This window comes from Rhipicephalus sanguineus, chromosome 6 (assembly GCF_013339695.2).
Source record: "Rhipicephalus sanguineus isolate Rsan-2018 chromosome 6, BIME_Rsan_1.4, whole genome shotgun sequence".
NCBI lineage: Eukaryota > Metazoa > Arthropoda > Arachnida > Ixodida > Ixodidae > Rhipicephalus > Rhipicephalus sanguineus.
The window spans coordinates 105,497,794-105,510,278 of NC_051181.1; the positions used below are offsets into that span (position 1 = coordinate 105,497,794).

The 12,485-nt window shown below is 47.3% G+C and overlaps 2 protein-coding genes across 2 annotated transcripts in view; both read left to right on the top strand.

Moving 5' to 3' along the window:
• Positions 1–5,518: 5,518 nt before the first annotated feature.
• LOC119397453 (uncharacterized) lies at positions 5,519–6,334 on the top strand. The gene has a single exon (XM_037664879.1). It carries the CDS (start codon positions 5,519–5,521, stop codon positions 6,332–6,334), a length of 816 nt encoding a protein of 271 aa, XP_037520807.1.
• Positions 6,335–6,511: 177 nt separating this feature from the next.
• Positions 6,512–12,485, top strand: part of LOC119397455 (uncharacterized) — a 39,375-nt gene continuing 33,401 nt past the window's right edge. Inside the window, exons 1-2 of the mRNA XM_037664880.1 lie at positions 6,512–7,811; positions 8,109–9,276. Of these exons, the coding sequence (XP_037520808.1) occupies positions 6,512–7,811; positions 8,109–9,276 (2,468 nt within the window). The remainder of the gene's footprint in view (positions 7,812–8,108; positions 9,277–12,485) is intronic.

The window sequence follows — 12,485 nt, forward strand, 5'->3', positions numbered from 1 at the left end:
CCAAAACTCAACCGGCCTGTCAGAGGTGCTTTTTTCTAAGAATTGAATATACGAACTATGATCCCGTTTATATAGGCGTTTAGAGAAAGAACATTTAGATTTCCTTTTTATTTAGATTTCCATTTAGATAATAATAATAATAATAATATAATAATAATAATAATATAATAATAATAAAATAATAATAATAATAATAATAATAATAATAATAATAATAATTGCCATCTTGAGATTGGTCCCACGATTTGCGGTGTTCGTTTGGCTGCTGTCATGGACTGCACTCCTATTCATCAATGCTCTTGTGTTTGTCAGCACATGAGAGATTTACAAGTTCGTCACATGTCCAGGTTCCTGATTGAAATATCTGTTCCTTGCTTACCGGAAATAAACAGTTTGCAGTCTGCGTTCATGGTATTCTGTGTGTTTCTTGTTCGTGGCCTCGTCTTCTAGCTCAGTTTGATGACGTTTAAAATACGCGCAATGCCATTGCTTCAACGATGAAGCTCGCGCTTAGAGCGTTGTATTCCTACGCCTTAATTCTCTTGTATTAGTCGTCCTCTGCATAGTGCTAGTACATTAATAACAGTTATTTCTATGGGTCCTGTACTCGGCCCTTCTGGAACTATACTCTCATTCATCTGTAGTCACGATACAAAAAAAACTCATCGAAGTGTTTTTCAAATATCCCCCATGTTGTGAAACCCGCGTCGAGGAATCTTCAACAGCCTAAAACTTCGCACTGAGGCCCAAAACTTTGCAATGCATTACTGCGCTTCGCGTCGGCATCTCTCACATACTAGGCAAGCGATAAGGACTTGCGACCGTGGCTACATCCTAACAATCAATGACGCGCAGTGAGCGCTCTACGGTATTTTTAATGAACACGAATTTAATGAGCTGTTTATAATTGTATTTATTGCTCCATTTGATGGTATTTTGTCATTAGTGAACATACATCATAGTCATGTAACATATAAGTGCACAGAAAAGTCGCTCTACAGACTCTATAGGCGATAATTTATGTGACCACCCTCTACGTATTGGACTCGGCCCTTAGACTCTGCTCCTTCTTTATACGCCACATATCGTATATGTGCGTGGTGCTTCAGATTATTTTTCCCTTTTATTATTCTTTTATTCGTTCTAGTTTTCCTTGCTTTTGTGTGTTTCTTCAATACTACTATCATGTTGATGGGACAGCCGGCTGTAATGTAGCCTACCCTCCCGTGATTTTTTTTTTCATATATAATTAAAGAAAGCACTTGCGTGGAATGTTACGGGAGCGTACCTGCAAGAACACGCTCCGGCGGCCACGGTGTGTTGTGATGAATACGAAAGCCAGGACAACAAACCTTGTGTCACCTCGACTGTTATAACACCGCTCGCACATCCTTCACTAAGTACAAACTTGTTTTCTTTTCCTCCTAAAAAGTGAGGCGAATGCTCGGCGATCGTGGTAAATAAACGGCCTCGTCCACGTGCCACGTTGCGTAAGACAAAAGACGCTGAATTCAGTAGCAACAACAGCGGCGCTTGGCAACGCCAGTAGCAGCTGCAGCGGCGAGTGGGAACCATTAATCTTCATCCTTGCCATAAGCCCCGGCGTTACACGTCTCGTGCAGATACTGCATAGCGAGACTAGAGCACTTCGTCAAGAAAGGCTTTATACACCAACCTATTCCTCCGTTACTGAGAGCTTCTTTGTTTTATTTTCTTGTCTCTCGTCTTTGTTGTTGTTGCTGTCGTTGTAGCTGCAGTTGTTGTTGTTGTTGTTGTTGTTGTTGTTGCTGCTGCTGTCGTTGTAGCTGCAGTTGTTGTTGTTGTTGTTGTTGTTGTTGCTGTTGTTGTTGTTGTTGTTGTAGCTGCAGTTGTTCTTGTTCTTGTTGTTGCTGTCGTTGTAGCTGCAGTTGTTCTTGTTGTAGCTGCAGTTGTTGTCGTTGTTGCTGTTGTTGTTGTTGTTGTTGTTGTTGTTGTTGTTGTTGTTGTCGTTGTTGTTGTTGTTGTTGTGGTTGTTGTTGTTGTTGTTGTATTCGTCTGAGAAGAGAGACGGAAGCAAGTTACGGAACGGCAGTGCGCTCAACCAGACTAATGTCTGGTGCACTAATCAATGCCCTAGGATTAAGGCGAGGGGACAACTTAGAAGCAGTGAAATTGGGAGAAATCAAATCCAGATGAAGCATTCACCTTTTTACACATCATTCAATCGATATACAGGATTTTTTTTATGGTGCTAGCACCCATCGACATTACGCTGCTTGCGGATCACCCCAGATTCATCACCAAGTGGGGTTGTCCATAAATTCTAAAGAAACCCCCAACAAAAATAAAACAAGATAAAAAAGGAAGGTGTTAACGGTTGCATGTGATAGATAGTGGTATAGGAGCGTAATGTTACCCAAAAAAGCACCAATTAAGAGCCCGTATAATTAATAAAATTATTGTATGGCGATGGGTGCGCATGGAAACTAGAGAAACGAACATGTTGGTTCGCTCTAAGTAAACGTAGGAAATTTACATTTGTTGTGTACACATTACATAAGCTTAGGGCTATATAACGCACACCGAATAGTTAATTGACTAACGGAAAGCTATGGAAAGCTCATAACTAGGTCTCCAATAGAGTTTTAAGGAGTGCGTCGGGGGGTTTCGGCACATTTCCCACATTTGGCTCATCAAGAAACGCCCTCTTAGAAGAATAGCGGTGCCATCCGAAGAAGCAAATAAATGCGTCAATAAGTTAGCTACAGAAGGATTGATCCGATTTTCAGCTCTAATAATAATATATGCTGGGGTTTTGCGTGCCTAAGCCACGATATGATTCCGGGAGACGCCGTGGTGGAGAGCTCCGGAAATTTCGACCACCTGCGGTTCTCTAACGTGCACCTGGGCACATGGGCCTCTGGCATTTTCGTCTCCATCGGAAATGCGGCCGCTGCGACCGAGATTTGATCCCGCGACCTTTGGGTCGGCATTTGAGCACCAATTTTCAGCTCCCCACAAGACACTTCAGGTATTTGAAAGACATTAACAATCGTAAGAAATATGCTAGAACCTGATATATCCAGAACAACAAGGGACAGAACCTTACAAAGAATATTGTACCATGTCTTTTACACTCCTCTCGTCGAATCTGGAAGGAGTTTTAAAGGGGCCCTGCAACACTTTTTGAGCATGGTCAGGAAACTCTGGCGATCGGTAGTCGAGACTCCCGAGAAAACGAGAGCCAAACATTACAGCGCAGCACGCGGCCTCGAATTTACAATTAGTTCTCAAAGTCAGCTTAAAAACGCTCCCTCTTCTCTCTACAAATTATGCCATATACCCAAATTCACTGTGCCATATACCCAAGTCCACGGCTGTCGGACGATTTGAGCATCGTGAGCTGCATTAGTTACCGTGTCCCGCACATCGCGCGCACGTCGAAGAACCACAGATGTTTCAAGAACCACACATGTTTCAAATGCGGTGTCCTTCGTAATCAGATTCTCGGTTTGGCACGTAAAACACCAGAAATTTATATCAAATTTTCTTATCTCGAAATGTAAACAATATTATATTAGGACTTTTATTGTGCCATTGAATTTGTGTATAGGTTCATAATCATATTAGCTGCACCTCTGCTCCTGACATGTAATAAAGTACTCGTGTTACTCGTGTAATAGATTGGACCACTAACTGCAAGACTGCCACACAGGCTAATGGTTCAAACACTTTTGTAACCATTTTTTCTGTATTAAGTTGATTGAATAAACACCGATTGATTGATTGATTGATTGATTGATTGATTGATTGATTGATTGATTGATTGATTGATTGATTGATTGATTGATTGATTGATTGATTGATTGATTGATTTTTGTTACATTGGCTGTTCGGCCTTGTCTTGCTCAACACCGAAACAATAACGCGAACTGTGCTATTTCAATGCATGTATTCGTTAATGAAATTGAGGTCCACAATCTTCATCGATAATATGTTCAGCTATCTCTGTGAAGTATGTGCCGAAGATCATCATAAGGCCAATCATCATCTATACTCTTGGCTCTGTGAACGAAGCGGTAAGATGCAATCAGTGTGCAAGGACATACTAATTTTGCGGCTTTCTTTCACTGCGGGGATTATTACTCTACTTACGAACTTCTCCATATTGAAGCCGTCCTATGAGCGCAAGAATTTGTTTATTTATGTGTGAAAAAATGGGGATGCTTGCATTAAGTCGCGCAATGCCTTGAAACAGCGAAACTGGACGATCCTGAAGACTAATCTAGTTGCTTCTAGGTTGTTGCTAGGATTTAGCTAGGTGTTGCTAGGTTGTTCCTAGGTTTATTGTGTGTAATTGGACAGAGAGCACTGGGTGGAGAAGCTCCCCCTCGTTCTTCTGGGCCTGCGTACCGCGATAAAAGAAGACCTCGGATTCAGTGCAGCAGAAATGCTGTACGCAGAGAGGTTCGAGTTAAACCACAGACAGTCAGAGACACGACACGGTTGTCCAAACTCTAGAGAGAGAAACTCGTTCCGAAACCGAGCACTCGCACCTCTCATAGATCTACGGGCACGTCGTCGTTGGTGTAGGACTTCCATCGCTTCGGGGTTTTCTCGCAGCCGCCGTTGCCTTTTCCGTTGCCTAGCATTCTCTCTTTGTACGTACTCGGAGTCTTCGGCTCGCCGCCGTCGCTTCGCAGCCATTTTCTTGGGCTTACTGTTGCCTTCTTCATTTTTAGTGGATCAGTAGTGAGTAATGGGATTTGACCAATTTGTGTGGCGCATATCCGTTCATGATGATGATGTTTTCTCCGGTCATACATTTTACCTCCAGCTTTAACAACTTCGCTGTTAAATAAACGTGGGAAGGCAGGTTACAGTGGATCCGGCTATCCAATCAACATGATAGTTGTATTTAACTCCTAGCGCGTACGTGCTACATAAATTGGGCAAGCCCCACTATACTCCCCACTGGTCCACTAAAAATGAAGGAATGAACACACGGGCGGCAAACACCAATTAGGATTCTTGTACAGACGCAAGCAATACTTGAGAAAGACTTTCATGAACACTCGGGATTAACCCAGCGAAAACACAATTGGACCGTGAGTTTCATGTTCGCTAGTTAACCATCTGTACGCGGTGCATGGGCGGTGATTTGAATTCGCTATTGCATTATCTACCTCTCCCACTTGTATCAACTTCACCGAAACCGCTCGAGTTATTGGGTTTTTGTGCCGCTTGTAGCGGACGCTGAGGCCGGCGATCGTGATAATTTTTATTTGTGTGCGCATACCAATTCTTACACAGAGGCGCACGGCGCATACGCGGCCAACATGCCTCACGTTATCTCCGGCGTGCCGCGGGGATACGCAGTCACGCCCCTTTTGTGTTATCGCTTTCGAAGCCTGTTTTCCTTAGAAAATAAACGAGTTCTTGCCCAAACCTCAAGGAGTGTAGGTGTTTGCTTCTCGCTCCTTCTTGGAGCGAGTACGCTACAAAGTGGTGACCGTCGACCTTTGGAAAAACAGCAGCCATGTCAGACGAGGAAGGCACTTCAAGCTCTTCCACAACCAACGCCTCGGAGTTAAAGCTTCCTCATTTCTGGCCCAAAAACCCCAGGGTGTGGTTCAGCCAAGTCGAGGCCCGCGTCCAGCTTCGACGCATCACATCGCAGGAGTCGACATACCTCCACGTCGTTGCAGCACTGCCACCTGACATCGCTGACGCCATAGACGATGTGCTCGCCTCCCCTCCATCGGAGAAGGCCTACGACGAACTAAAAAGCACCGTCCTGAAACGTCTTGAGGTGTCCGAACAGAGCAGGCTGCAACAACTTCTGTCTCATGAAGAGCTCGGTGACAAGCGTCCCTCGCAACTTCTCCACCGAATGCGTCAGCTGCTGGGACAACAAGCGTCAGAGCAGCGTCAACAGCCATTGCTTCGCGAGTTGTTTTTGCAGAGACTGCCGCAGTCAACACGGATGATACTCGCTGGCTCGGACGACATGGCTCTCGAGCATCTGGCTCAACTCGCCGACCGCATCACCGACTGCACCGAGCCATCCAAAATGCCTATTGCTGCAGCGGGAATGTCCGAACATGCAGGCCGGTTAGGTCGCTTAGAGGAGAGAGTTGACCGACTGGCTGCAGCAGTGGAAAACCTCGCCCTGTCCAACAAACAACGTCCTGCGCGGCATCGTTCGTCGTCCCGTGCTCGAAGACCGCAGCACCGCGGCCACTCAAGCGAGGCAGAGCAGAGCGTATGCTGGTACCACCGCCGTTTCAGAGAGCAAGCCACTCGCTGCATCCAACTATGCTCGTGGACGGGAAACGCACCGGCCTGTCGCTAACCGCGGAATGCGACACGGGCCATCGCTCAAGCCGCCTCTTCTTCGTTATCGACCGCATCACCGGCACACGCCTCCTTGTCAATACCAGCAGCAGCTCAACATCGCCAATGCGGCAAGTCCATTTCCAGCCTAATTGCTGTCAATAATACTGCTATTGCATCATATGGAGTTCAGTCAATGACCATAGACATCGGACTCAGGCGCACATATCGATGGCTCTTCGTTGTGGCCGACGTCAGAATGGTCATCCTGGGAGCGGACTTTCTGAGCCACTTCAATCTTGACGTTAGCGTTCGCGATCGTCGTCTCAAGGACAACGTCGCTTCGCTCGCTGTTGTCGGACTGAAGTCTGACCTGTCCTCATGCGGCATTTGCACTTTCCACCCAGAGTCAAACTTTCAAAAGATTCTGGCTGAATTCCCTGAAATCACCAAACCTCGGAACACCGAACTGCCAATCAAGCACAAGGTGACGCATCACATTGTCACCACCGGACCGCCCGTCACCGCTAGACCTAGTAGGCTTGCTGGACAAAGACACGAAGTCTCCCGTCGTGAGTTCGACCACATGCTCCAGTTCGGCATTATTCGACCTTCTTCCAGCAACTGGTCTTCTGCGCTGCACATGGTGCCAAAACAAGAGCCTGGTGACTGGCGGCCTTGCGGTGATTATCGGGCACTCACTGCTGCGACAACGGCAGACCAATATCATCTCCCTCGCATCCATGATTTCAGCGCTCGCCTCGCGGGAACGACCATCTTCACTAAGCTGGATCTGATGGCCGCTTATCACCAGATTCCAGTAGAAACAAGCGACATCCCAAAGACGGCCGTGACAACACCTTTCGGCCTCTTTGAATTTGTTCGTATGCCGTACGGACTGAAGAACGCGGCACAAACGTTCCAGCGTTTCATGAATGAGATCACTCGCGGACTGCTCTTTGTCTTCGTCTACTTAGACGACATTTTCGTCGCCAGAAAAACGCCGGAAGAGCACCAAAATCACCTGCAGCTCCTCTTCAAGCGTATTGACGAGCACGGTCTGATTTTGAAGCCCCAAAAGTGCATATTTGGTGTTGAAGCACTAGATTTCCTAGGTCATCGAATCACCCCGCAAGGCATCTTGCAGCTCAAAGCACGGGTACAAGCAGTTAGGGAATTTCCCACGCCTACCTCTTCCCGCAAGTTGCGCGAGTTTCTCGGTCTGATCAACTTTCATAGGCGCTTCATCCCATACTGTGCACACATTCTACAGCCGTTAACTGACTTTCTGCGCCGGGACACCAAGAAAACACCCGAGTTTCACTGGTCAGAGGAGCACGAAAAAGCCTTCCAGGACGCCAAAACTCAGCTTGCCTCCGCAACACTTCTGATGCACCCGCTTTCCGACTCGCCAACGCGGCTCATGGTTGACGCTTCAACGACGGCAGTGGGAGCGCTGTTGCAACAATACGACGGCAAGGACTGGAAACCGATAGGTTTCTTTTCGAAACGGCTGAAACAGGCGGAAGTGCGCTACAGCACCTTTGGAAGAGAGATGCTGGCCATTTATTGCTCCGTAAAGCACTTCCGTTTCTTCCTCGAAGGTCGCACTTTCCACATTTTAACGGACCACAAGCCGCTCACATATGCGTTCAAGAACAACAGTTCCTCATATTCGGAAAGAGAACTGCGCCAACTTTCTTTCATTTCCGAATTTTCGACGGACATTCGCTACATAGCGGGGATCGAAAATCAAGCAGCCGACGCACTCTCCCGTATCGACTCCGTTTCAGCGTCCGTCGACTTTGAGGCATTAGCCGCCGCCCAGCGAGAAGACCCAGAGCTAACCGTGATGCGGCAGAATCCACTGTCACTTGTGCTCGCAGAGATCCCGCTACCATACACAACGACTATGGTCACATGCGACACATCGCAGAAATCTCCAAGACCCTTCGTCCCCGTCCAGTTTCGGCGTGCAGTGTTTGACAGCCTTCACGAACTCAGCCACCCAGGAATCCGCGCGACGCAGAGGCTCGTCACGGACCGCTTTGTGTGGCCAGGCATTAACGCCGACGTTCGACGCTGGGCGAAGACGTACCGAACATGTCAAGCAGTCAAGGTGACTCGTCACACGCGCACAGCACTCCAAGCATTTCGGCCACCAGAGTGTCGTTTCGACCACGTCCACTTGGACTTGGTAGGGCCTCTTCCTCCTTCCCAGGGTTACAGATACCTGCTCACATGTGTCGACCGCTACTCACGGTGGCCTGAGGCGACGCCGATTCTGGACATCGCAGCCGGGACCGTCGCACAGGCCTTTGTCGCCTCATGGGTTTCACGCTATGGCTGCCCACTGCGCATAACGACCGACCGTGGACGACAATTCCAGAGCAACCTATTCTCTGCGCTGGCAAGGCTCCTGGGAACACGGCTCCAGTACACCACGGCTTACCACCCAGCGAGCAATGGAATGGTGGAGCATCTACACCGTCAACTGAAGGCATCTTTAACGGCCAAATTGGATAGAGAGCACTGGGTGGAGAAGCTCCCCCTCGTTCTTCTGGGCCTGCGTACCGCGATAAAAGAAGACCTCGGATTCAGTGCAGCAGAAATGCTGTACGGCTCTACCATCCGACTACCGGGAGAATTCTTTGGTGAGAAACCAAGCCCTACGCCGACACCTTCAGAACATATGGAAAGGCTACATTCCTGGTTGGAGCACCTGCAACCCAACTCGCCACGCGTCAGCCGCAACCAAAGAGTGTTTTCATTCCCAGACATGAATGCGGTAACCCATGTGTTCGTGCGACGGGACACAGTGAAAGCGCCGTTGACTCCTGCGTACGACGGGCCCTTCCGTGTGCTGTCGCGGTCAAACAAAACTGTGACCATTCGTGTTCGCGACAGAGAGGACGTCGTTTCTCTCGACCGCGTGAAACCGGCTCACCTCATGACTAACTCGCACTTTTGCTTGTTTTTTTTTCCCTTGCTCCGCGGTCTAGGGGGGGGGGGGACTTGTAGCGGACGCTGAGGCCGGCGATCGTGATAATTTTTATTTGTGTGCGCATACCAATTCTTACACAGAGGCGCACGGCGCAGTACGCGGCCAACATGCCTCACGTTATCTGCGGCGTGCCGCGGGAGATACGCAGTCACGCCCGTTTTGTGTTGTCGCTTTCGAAGCCTGTTTTTCTTAGAAAATAAATGAGTCCTTGCCCAAACCTCAAGGAGTGTAGGTGTTTGCTTTTCGCTCCTCCTTGGGGCGAGTACGCTACAAACACCGCCGTTTGTCCTATTACAGCAGAGCTGTTATGGTCGAGGTTTGCGGTGTGTCGTAGATAGAAGATTACCATCATCATGAACCGTCTCCCGCTCAATTACCGCCCAAGCATACTGTACAGATGGCTAACAAGAGAAGCTGAAATGTGCGGCCCCTGTGTTTCCGACGGTTCCTTTAAGTATCCCTCAATTACTGGTTACGTCTGTACAGAAATCTTAATCAGTGTTTGCCACCCGTCTGCTCTCTTGCTAATCTTTAGTGGACCAATGCGGTGAGTAGTGGGATTTGCCCCGTTTCTATGGCACAAAAGCGCTATAGGAGTTTTACAGTAGCGCTCCTATACTCGAGGTTTGCCGTGTGTCGTAGAAGAATATCATCATCATTAACCGGCTCGCGCTCAATGACCGCCCAAGCATTTTGTACATACGGTTAACAAGAGAACCTGAAACCTGCCCACTAGCCCTGCTTTGACCCAGTCTTGCGCCCCTTAGTGCAAGCTGCGCTAACTATTTTTATGAGACATTCCTTACGCCTACGAACGTAAATCCCCAGAGAGTAGTTCATTTTGGCCTCTGATAAACACGAACGTCACGATAGAAAGGACCAGTGTTTGAAGGAGCGTGTCTCTAGAGAGGAACGTGCTCTGAGCCGAAATAGATCAGCAGCTTTTAAATTTCACTCCATCACGTCGCGACACTCCGCAAGCGTCATGGGAGCAATGAAGCAATAAGCGCCGTTAGGACGTCTGTTGTGACGTCACATCCCGCCAAAGAAAGCACTTCAATGCAGAGAGAACGCATCGCCGAAGTTCTTACCTCATCTGTGGAATTTGAGAGCCTTCGCTCAATTTCTACGCGTAATGTGGCGAATGACCTCACCTGCCATTGCACTTACGCAAGGATCATTCGCGCGTCTTTGCTATCGCACCGCTGGCGCGGTCTGATTGCGCAAGTCCTGAATTCCAGAGCCGTGACGCGGTATGGCGCTGTTGTCGCTGAAGAAAGTGGAGCATTTGTTTTTGTTCATTCATTATCACTGCGAACTCGTGGAATGAAAATGCTCCTTCCGTTGAGAACTCTCTTCCATTGAAATTACATCATTTTTTCGTGGCGAAAACCATCTGAACGGCTGCTGCTATTGCAGCGGAGAGCACCAGTGCAATACCTTTTTTTTTTTTTATCTCTCGTGTTGAACATTATATCTTTGACTCCTCGTTCTCGTTTCGTCCCACTTTTTTTTTTTTGCTTCGTTGCTATTCTGAAACTTGATAAGTACAAAATTCAGTTGGGTTACCGAATGTAAAAACTACCACTCTACAGTTCCTCGTCTAAAAACTGAAGTTATTAGTAGCATGGAGTGGCACTCTTTGCTATCTTCCAGACCACCCTGCCTAGCACCAGTGCGAATTGTCCGAAAACCCCCACAAAAAAGAAACGTATATAAAAGGGATGGAATGGGTTAAGCTTAGGGTTGTATATGATAGAGAAGACATTAAGGCGTGTCATAAATTGAAATTGGAGCCATACAATTAGTAGAAATTAGTATAAACAGCACTTACATCTCAGAAACCGATCTGATTGGGCTCTCGTTTCGGCACCTGACGGATCAGGTCTCAATCACGTGCTTTCTTTCTACGTGTTTTCGGCAGCGCGCGAAACACGAAAGCCAAAAAACTTACATAAAAGGGATGAAACCGCTGCGAGTGCCGCTCCCAGACGTCTAAGTTTTGCATTAGAGACGCTTGAGGTTTTGTAGCCATTGCGTATTTTAGTGCAGGGGAACACAACGTAAACCTTTAAAAAACACAACGAAAACTTACGCAGTGGTAAGAAACGGCAAACGTGGCAAACTGAATAGTAACATCGGTTGCCTACTTGTACGTTTTGGATAACAGCAGTGATTTTTCGCCGCATGCTCTCTCGTTGTTCTGGAGAACTTCTCGTCCCCTAGCCGTGGTAACTTAACGGCTTAAGTGTAGCGCTGTGAGGCTCAAGGACGCGGGTTCGATTCACGGCAGCCGCATGTCGATGCGGGCGAAATGGAGACGCACCCGGCGTACTTTAGCTTAGCTGCACTTTAGAGCACGCCAGGTGGTTTTAAATAATCCAGAGTCCCCGCGCTACTGCGTGACTCATAATCGCATCGTTCTTTGAAAATAACGACCCATTTGTTTAAAAGCTTCAAGTTTTAATGTTCACACACTCGGACAGACAAAATTTTTAATTATTGTATACACTTGATAAGAAAGTATTTGTTTACTATTTGGATCGCCGTTACTGAGCTGAAAACAATACAATTGTGAAATGAAATGACCGAACGCAAGCGCGCTCCTGTATGTCTTGTCTTTTATTATTGCGATAGCAATTATATGGACAGTCTCGGCTGGTTTTTTGCCGCCGCCTCATGGCACCGTACTATATATATATATATATATATATATATATATATATATATAATATATACAAAGTCCCAAAGAAAATAATTTAGAAAAATGCTTCCGCAGCGCGGAATCGAACCAGACGACGTCGTCAATGACGATAATGATTAAGTGTTACTCAAATGGTTGAGAGAGGCAACGCCGCAGCCAAATTTACGGGGGCCACACTTTCCGGCGCGCGCCGCCTTCGCGTTCATTTTTAACATTATCGCAATTTTCAATTACCGCAACGTTTGAAGTACCCATCTGCTCTCTAATACCTGCAGGCACTAACATTCAAACTGACGTCGAACACTAACATCAAACAGCAACGCATGTCAATTGCAGTGACTAATATTGAAACTGGCAGCGTGCTGCGCACCTCTACCCGCACACCCACGACCTTACTGCGCGTATAGAGATGTTGCGCAAGACATTTTCTTCAAACGGATCCATTATATGTGCCGCTTCTAT